This window comes from Pleuronectes platessa, chromosome 16 (assembly GCF_947347685.1).
Source record: "Pleuronectes platessa chromosome 16, fPlePla1.1, whole genome shotgun sequence".
In the NCBI taxonomy this organism is placed as follows: domain Eukaryota; kingdom Metazoa; phylum Chordata; class Actinopteri; order Pleuronectiformes; family Pleuronectidae; genus Pleuronectes; species Pleuronectes platessa.
In genome coordinates, this window is record NC_070641.1 from 5368047 (window position 1) to 5377678 (window position 9632).

The following is a 9632-nucleotide window of genomic DNA, read 5'->3' on the forward strand; positions in this document are numbered from 1 at the left end:
TGATAGGCATGTAATGAAATATGCCATCATCGATGATCAGCAGTTAATCAATCAACCAATCAAATTTTATTTGTATAGCCCATATTCACAAAGCACAATTTGTCTCTTTGGGCCTTCACATGGTGTAACATCCTCTGACCTTAACCCTTAACAAGTACTACTAAAAACCCTTTTAACAGGGTAAAAAGAACGTGGAAACCTCAGAGAGAGCCACGTGTGAGGGATCCCTCTCCCCAGGACGGACAGAACTGCAGTAGATGTCACTTGTAAAGCAGAGCATCATCAACATAAAGGTTTTAGCAGCATTGATAAGGGTAAACATTTTGAAGCATAACTGAAGGTCAATGAATTGATGGATTATTGTCAGTAATGGTTGAGTATCTGAGGAGAAATACTATGTATCAAGCAGTCCAGCTGCAATCTTAGTCTATGATCAGCAACCAGCAAGATCATGATCCACTATCAAGATCGGATGCCACTATAGTCCACAGTCATTGTCCACTGCCGCTAATAAGGATCCATCATCAGCTGCCACCTCCATCGTGGTCCACCACCATTAGCAGAGGCCAACACGATAAAGGATCCGTCATTATTATCCCGATCAGCCAGCACGATAAATAATCCGCCATACTGGATCCACCATTACGATCTCTGATACATAGATCGCAATCCACGATGTGGCCGCAGCTGTGGCCCTGGATCTGCGGACGATAAGGCAAAGGGACTCCGGGGAAGGGGTCAAGTCAGTAACATGTATTGATGAGATATGAATTACGATTGAGAAGAGGAAGGAGAAGCTGGAAAGAGAAGCTCCGTGTGTCATTGTCCCCCAACCTTCTAGACCTATAGCAGCATACTAGGAGCAGGTCTAAGACAAACCTGGACCGTCTCTAACTATATGCTTTATCAAAAAGGAAGGTTTTAAGCCTACTCTTAAACGTACAGATGGTGTGTGCTTCCCGAACTGAAAGTGAGAGATTATTCCACAGGAAAGGGGCTTGATGGCTAAAAGCTCTGGCTCCTACTCTACTTTTAGAGACTTTAGGGACAACAAGTAGGCCTGATTCTGGGAGCGCAGTTCTCTAGTGGGTTGATAAGGTACTAACAGCTCTTTAAGTTAAAATGGCGCCATATTATTAAGGGCCTTGAAGGTGAGGAGGAGAATTTTGAATTCTATTTTAGAATGAACCGGTAGCCAGTGTAGCAATGCTAATACTGGAGAAATGTGCTCTCTTCTCTTGGTTCTCGTCAGGACACGTGCTGCGGCATTTTGGACAAGCTGTAGAGTCTTTAACAACTTACTGCTGAAGCCTGCTAATAATGAATTACAATAATCCAGTCTGGATGTAACAAAGGCGTTGAATAGTTTTTCGCATCTTTTTGCGAAAGGACATGTCTGATTATTGAGATATTACGCAAGTGGAAAAAGGCGGTCCTAGAAATTTGTTTTAGGTGTGAGTTAAAGGACAAATTGCGGGTCATCCAGGTTTTTATGTCCTTGAGACATGCTTGAAGTTAAGTTAATTGATTACTTTGTTCAGGATTTATTGACAAGTATAACTGGATGTCATCCGCATAGCAGTGGAAATTTACTGAGTGTGTCCTGATAATGTTTCCTAGTGGAAGCATATATAATGAGAATAAAATTGGGCCGAGCACAGAGCCCTCTGGAACACCATGGTTAACTTTGTTGCGCACAGATAATTCATCATTAATTTGCACCTATTGGAAGCGATCAGAAAAATAAGATTTAAACCAGTTTAGGGCGGTTCCTTTAATGCTAATTAACTGTTCTAGTCTGTAATAAAATGTGATGGTCAATTGTGTCGAATGCTGCACTCAGATCTAACAGGACAAGGAGAGACAAAAATCCCTGATCTGAAGCTGTTAGAAGGTCATTAGTGACTTTTGCCAAGGCTGTCTCTGTACTGTGATTAGCTTTAAACCCCGACTGAAGTCTTCATATATATTATTTTTCTGGAGAAACTCATACAGCTGATTGACTACAACTTTTTCTAAGATTTTAGACAGGAAGGGGAGGTTATATATATATATATATATTTTAAAGGACTGTGGTACATATCCTGATGATAATGACAGATTGATTGTATTCGCTGCTGGCCGCTAACACCTGCTAACATCAACTGGCAGCTGGCAACTTAAATTGTGCAGAAGACCTTCAAACGTACACAGGGTACTCACCATTTAGTCCTATATTCTTAAAAAAGAAGATCTACAATCTACAATTGAATTAACAATTATCAAAAAGGATGATTTGTTTATTATACAATATATAGATGTATAATGTGCATAAGGAATACTGACATTAATCGGTATATTCTTGTATAGGCGGGACTTCCCGTAGACTAACCAATAGCTGTATAGGACACTGGATGTGCTTTGAAAGGTCGCCTCTAGTAAACTCGTCCTTCGCGGCAATACTGTCCAATAAAATTAATGAAAGTTCCATTGGTCCCGCCTTCACAAACCTTTTGGCCAGTCAAAAGCCTGGTGCCTTAGTAAAGCTCCATTCTATTGGCTGGAAGGATGAATGTGACGTGGCGATGGGCCAATTATGAACGAAGGAGGGTTCTCTCGGACCAATGGACGTTTAGGACGCAGAGGCTGAGCTTATAAAGTACAAGGTGACAGCTCGTCTCAGCCTACATTCATTGACTGTCGCTGTGCGAGAGCAGATTATCCCGGACCCTCCGAAAGTCCGAACTAACCGGTAATGTCTGCTTCCCTCAGCGGCTGCTCCTCTCTGTAACCTCCGTGGACCGCTTCATTAATGCATGTGTGTGTGTGACGGTTAACCAGCTGCGTGTGAAGTGTCAGTACATGTTGGGAAGCTAGCTGTCTTTGCTAACGGTAGCTAGTAAGCTAGGTCGGCCATTCAATGACTTGGGTTCTTGGGAATGACTTATTGATCTGAGCAGTGTGTGTGTTCCCGGTTTATCATCGAGGCAGCAAGGGGAGCATCGCTAACATGGGGAGTGAGCGTCGGGACAGTCCAGGGTATATCTTGTGCGAGCGGCGGGTCGCACCGGGCTCAGCGCGGCCAGGCTCCGCTGACAGGCGGCTGAACGTAAAATGTCTGACACGACGGGCCTACCGTGCTCCGTGGGCGACTCGCTGCAAGGACACTCCTGTCGGATACACGCGGGGGCGTCTCACTCCATGTCATTGCACTCCCAACCGGCGAGGGGTCATTCTAGCAGGGGGTCCACTGACCCTGCTTTCTAGGCCCCATTTGACCGTCTGCGGCTCTTTTTTTGACCTTCACCGCTGCTAGCTGGTTAGCTTAGCAACTTAGCTCTCCTCTACGCTGACAGTCTGCCAAACAGTTGACAGATCGACGCGAGCTACCCCCCTTTCTGTCTTTGATATAGTTAAAATCGTGTCTGTCCTTCCTCTACATGATGTTAATGGTCAAACTGCACATCTTGGAACAGCTGAACGTTGCAAACGGACATGTCTTCCAGGTCGCAGCTAATGGCGTCTGAGAGTGGGAGTGCTGAAGCCATTCATTCTGCAGCATGTGTGGACGTTTAGCGGTTTAGTCTGGAGCTGATCCTCGCAGTAGTCGATGAAATTGGATTAGCTTCCTGGCTGAACTGGTCAGGAGCCATTGACCAGACATCCACTTCTCCTCTGTGAACTTGTTGCTAGACATTTGCATACTTACGATTACTGTCACCCGGGTGGTATATAATTCAAGTTTTTGGAGTCATGACTTTATACACCTGAAATCTATTTCCACGAGCAGATGTGTCACTTTGACCCTGAGCTGAATACAAGTTAACCTTGCAGCCATGTACTGAAGCTGCAGCTCTCACTCTTTAAATCATCTGTTCAGACTTCAAGGCTGCACACGGATTTGAAAATAATCTGAAGTCATAACCTTGGGACATGGATTGATGTAGTGTACACATTCTGTTGATATAGGACTTTTATGAAGATTGGTAGACTTTTGTGTAAGTGTATGTTATACAAGCAAGTCTGTATGACAACAATATGTCGATCTTTCTTTCATTTTGAAACGTTCCAGGTTTACGTAATGTTAACATGACTGACGTTAATCAGGTCACTGAATCAACTGCTTGATCCGCTGTGTTTGAAGACACTAATGTTGTGTTTCTTCTTTCCCCAGGTTCCAGCCATGTACGCCTGCGCCAAGTTTGTCACCTCACCTGCTGTGGTACGTAAGCTGTCTTACTTTGAACATCTAATGACATGCACAGCTGAGGAAACGTTGAAGATTGTAGCTTTGAAACTTGGTTCTAATATTCCTTTGACCAAGAGTAAGCACTAAACACCCATGTTCAACAACACATTGAAACAATAATCATAAAATATCAATGTCATTACTCCAAAGGATGACACATAGATGCTTTGGGAGTCATACACTTTTTGCCATCATTGACTTCAAGGACACACACTTCTAACTTCAGTGAGTTGTCAGTGGGGGGTGGCCACACTGGGTTGATGCTTGGAGACTATTGCATAGGCTGTGGCATTTCCATGTCAGCTGACACTGCAGCCAGAAGGCCATCCCAGTCAGGGACAAGAGGTGGAGGACACAGTTCCAAATTTAAATCTGACTTGCTGAACACCAGAGTACATATTTGCCATAATGTAGCGCCAGGGTTGGGTTGAGTGGATACACTGATTGTAGAAATAGTTTTATCTTGCTAATTTTGATTTTATCAAATGCAATTTGCCAACATGGATTTAAAAGACAAGGTTATAGAGCTGAGACAATAAGCTTTTCAATCAATAAACAAACAGCTAATCTGCAACTGTATTGGTAAATCATTATTAATTTAAATTTTGTTTGGTTAATTTCATCTTCTCAAATGTAAGGACTTTGCAGTTTACGTGATTAAAACTATGTAAATCTATTTACATGACATTTACACACATGCATTAGCAAATTAACTCTCTGTATCACTATTTTTACTTAAATTAATCTTTGCAAGGATTTCAATACTAGTGTGGCTAATAATTCTGCTGTCCTGCAGTAGTCATACAAGTGTTTACCGCCAGTTTGAGCGCTTCCTGCACTCATTAAACTCTGTATAGCTGCTTTAGACATGCATATAACTACACAGTACCTCCATATTTTCTCTGAAGGAGGTGCATGTGTGAATGTCAGATTGCGACACCCTGCAGTCTTTGCGAACTTTCTCCGCCTGGCCTCCTAGTTTAAAGTCGCACAATCTCACGTTGAAAAAGTGGCGTCATACATGGAGAGGACCGAACAGATATGTCAGGAGAGATTGTGGTGATAAGAGCCGACAAGGGTGTCTGTGTGTTAAGTAGTTAATACATTGCTTCCTCCTTCTGACTGCTCCACCTGTTGTGACCGTGTTGGTGTAGAGAGCCTCCCGCTGTGTGAAAGGTAGACTGCGGGTAAACTCGAGCCAATTCTCAGGATTTTACCTGCAGGTCATGTTTGAAAACGTCCTGTGATTCACATTACTGCTACACTGGTTAAGGCCTCTTCCATTTTGATCTTAGTTGTAGAAAATCAATTGGAGGATGCACAATTTCTCAGTGAGTTTTAATGTGTTCTTCTTTTTCTGTGTTGTCTGTAGCTGCGTGGAGGGTCCAGAATCCTCGCCCGGCCAGTCTCAGTCTCCCTTTTCAACAGACCTGAAGCCTCAGTAGAGCAGCAGGTTGGTTTTTTTTCACATTCTCCACTCAGATATACCACTAGTATCTTGTTTAGAAAAAATCTGAATAAATCAAAGGCATGAGTCTTTAATTTAACAATTTTTATGTTTCTCAACATCAGTCTGACTCATTGGCTCTTTGCTGATGCGTAGCAGAGGCAATTAATAACTACTTTCTGCTCTCCTCTCCCAGGCCTTGTTGCCACTGAGTCAATCTGTAGTCGCAACTCGCTCCTTCCAGACCAGCGCTGTGTCCCGAGACATCGACACCGCCGCCAAGTTCATTGGTGCTGGTGCTGCCACAGTGGGTGTGGCCGGCTCAGGAGCTGGAATCGGAACAGTGTTCGGCAGCCTCATCATTGGCTATGCCAGGTAACATTTTTACACATCAGAAATTTGGATGATTTGGTCCACAGCACTTTGAGGTGTTTCTCGTGCTTTTTAAACTCTTAATCAAACTAGTTTGGATAATTACAGCCGTGACTTCATCTGCATCATCAGCCTACTTGTTAAAGTAATGGCAAATTAAGCACAATATTAAATGAAAGTTGTCTGAATGTAGGCCAGCAAGTACTGGAAAGAACCCAATTTTTTCAGATTAATAACTAGTGAATATAATGATAAAGGATATTAACACTTAAAGTGCTGTTAAACATGCAGACTGAAGTTAAACCAGTATTTGTCCAAAACAAACTGCATCAAATCCAATCTTTTCATTTAAACTACATTGCCTGAAAGCTGCATGCTACTGTCATATCAAAACCTTCCTAGTGGCAGCATTTGCTGACAGTACAGCTACAACAAGATCATGTTTAGTGCTACATCCATGTTCAGCTGTTCTGAGGGGATAGGAGCATATAGAAAGAACGCAATTACCTTTTGTAGCTGACAATGTACCAATATCTGTGAAAGGAACGGCCACAACAAACTGTTACCTAAACTTGAGTTGTGTGTAACATGATACCAACGTAAGGGCTCAATAGAATGGCCCCTGAGTTATGGATTGTAAGGCTTAAAGAGTGGAGGCGCTGTGGTAGATGTTACTGCCAGTGAGTGTAAACACAGCGAGGCAAGTGAGGCCTTATGATAATCATTTGAGCACAATACATGCGCAAAACACAAGCCTTTCATCGACTGAGTTCCATGTTTGATTTTTCAACTGGTCTTGTTGAAAGCTGCAGTACTGTTGAACTGCACTGCATCATGTCTAATATGTTCAAATGAATGAAAGGCCAAACAGCAGACACTGTGCAAAACCAACTGCACATGTTTACCGATTGTAAAATGAGGAACTTTACTACACAACTGCTGTTTGCAAAGACATAATGTGATGGGAGCCTGACAAATCAGTGGAGGCTATATAGTAGTAGTAGTAGTATGGATGAGTTTCAACAGAAACTGAATCTTCTCAGTGCATCTACAGTGAATTAGTTGTGGCCCTATGTTCCTTATAGCCTGACTATATGTTTGACTCCTCTGTGCTTTCCTCCACAGGAACCCCTCCCTGAAGCAGCAGCTCTTCTCCTATGCCATCCTGGGCTTTGCTCTGTCTGAGGCTATGGGTCTCTTCTGTCTGATGGTGGCGTTCCTCATCCTGTTCGCCATGTAAATGTGGAAGCACACCCACACCTCTCTTCCCTTCACTTGTACCTCCTTGCCCTCCTTCTGCCTCCTTTCCTGGTTTCCAGAACGGGAAATCTGAACGAGCTGATGGGCCATTCCAATCAACAGGGGGGAAAACAATATTAAAGATCTGAGGTTAACAAACCTCCAATCCTACATTTTTATGTTCCTACACTTATTTTTGTTTTTTCTGAAGTTGTATGTAAGACCTCACTTCGGTTGAAAAAATCTGTCCAGAATAAATGGTTGGAATAACTGACATCTGTCGTGTTCTTTCTCTTTTTTTAACAAAGAATACTTGAAATTCATTTGTAGCTCTTGGACTCTTCCATGTGGTCATTTACCAATGCCGTCTGTCTCTACTTCAAAGTTCTAGTGTGTAAGATTTGGGGGATCTATTGACAGAAATTTTATATAAAATAATCCTAGTGTTATCACGAGTGTTTCATCTAAATTATACAAATTGTTTTCTTTACCATAGATTGGGCCCTTTTATAGTTACATACTTTATATTCTCATTTGGAGTGGATCCTCTCTGCGGACATGCAATGTTTTTTACAGTAGACAAAACTGGACAAATTAAATGCGCTTTGAGTTTTTATGACTTGCATATTTGGAAGGGGAGGATGAGGTGAGGGGTATTCAGCTGCAACACCCGACTTCACCACTAGATATCACTAGTTCCTACAATGCAAATTTAAGCCTCTTTATAACAATTCACATTTGAGGGGGAAAAAACGTCCTCCTGTGAGAGTAAGTGGTCATGTTCCATAGTGTGCTGTAAGAAAAACAGCTTGTAGAGATTGTAAACTTGATTGGCATTTTGTTAAGATTGTTTTGGTTCAAATGGTTGGGTTTTTTCTACCAAACCTAAATGTCTAAATTAGGAAAAGAATATTTTTAGTGTCTCATTAAATGGATGGGTGGCAAATCGTACTTACAGTTGATCAAACATTTGTTTCCCTGTTGGCTAATGGTATCCCTTCAGTTGAAGAATTAATCACTTATCAGAGCTGACATGTAATGTAGTCAAACTAATGGAGGAAACTTTTTAAACTTAAAATACTACAGGAAAGCACATGACTATGTATGTAAATCTTGAAAAGTGTTATGTGGTATGTTAATGGTAAGCATTGACAAAGCAAAACCTCAGTTTTTGTTCATAATATGGATGTATGATTGTCATATTCAATGATAAATAAAGGCAACATCAGCATTATTGATTTTCCTAAGTTATGACTATTAAACATGGATGTGAAATAGTGTTGTAGCTGTGGAGACCTGGTTTTTACTTAAGACGTCATAAATTGAATTACAATAAATGGTGTTTGTTAGATAATGGTCATCGGGCATTGTTGCCTCACAGTAAAAAGTACGGTGGCCCTGAAAGCTCAACGAACGGCAACTTAAGAAAACACATGCAGGTTGACAAAACACCAGCAAAATAAAAAAACATCTTCATCAATTTCACAACACAACACATTACAGCAACGCTCTGCAAAAAAAGAAAAGCGCTACAAATAGAGAAACGCGCAGCAAATACCGGAACGCGTTGCAAATACCGGAACGTGCTGCAAAAAGCCAAACGCGCAGCAAGAAGCCAAACGCGCAGCAAGAGGCCACAACACAACGGAAGTGTTTCCAGGGGACAGCTAAAAGTGATGGACACTGCTGCCACAAAAACGTCCAATACACCATAGAAATTCGGTTCCACACAGGGTTCGGCCACCCGCGGCTCTTCGGCCCCTCTGCAGTGGCTGTACAGTACAATGTTGTGCATATGTTTCGCGAACGCTGAACTTAACGAATCAGTTTTCATATTATTAACGTGAACGTAACGATGTGACATGAACGTGAGTGAACGTCACGTACATCACCGTATCAGGCCATCATGAAATACCAGGAACGGGCGAGTGTGTGTGTGTGGGGGTGTGTGTGTGTGTGTGTGTGTGTGTGTGTGTGTGTGTGTGTGTGTGTGTGTGTGTGTGTGTGTGTGTGTAGCGAGTGCTCCGGTCCCGGGCATAAACTGTATATAGGTCCCGGGTCCCGGGGCTCCGACCCCGCCCACCTGCTCTTTTGATAGTAAAGGTTTCGTACCCCTGCACACTATGGACAATATATTGCCTCACAAACAGGGGCTTGCTTGTTAGCGCTGTTTATTCAGTTTAACAGGAGAAGACGACTTGTCTCTAGATCGGATCATCTTCCCTGATCAGATGAGTCTCTCCGAGTGAGTGGGCGGGGTCGGAGCGCCGGGGGACACACGCACACACACACACACACACACACACACACACACACACACACACACACTCGTCCGCTCCTGGTATT

The 9632-nt window shown here is 42.6% G+C and overlaps 1 protein-coding gene across 1 annotated transcript; it reads left to right on the forward strand.

The window, feature by feature from the left end:
* Positions 1-2618: 2618 nt before the first annotated feature.
* Positions 2619-7560, forward strand: atp5mc1 (ATP synthase membrane subunit c locus 1). Its single transcript, XM_053444186.1, has 5 exons — positions 2619-2731; positions 4154-4201; positions 5601-5681; positions 5872-6050; positions 7173-7560. The coding sequence occupies exons 2-5, from the start codon at positions 4163-4165 to the stop codon at positions 7285-7287; spliced, it is 414 nt and encodes a 137-aa protein (XP_053300161.1). The 5' UTR covers positions 2619-2731; positions 4154-4162; the 3' UTR covers positions 7288-7560.
* The last annotated feature ends 2072 nt before the right edge of the window (positions 7561-9632 follow it).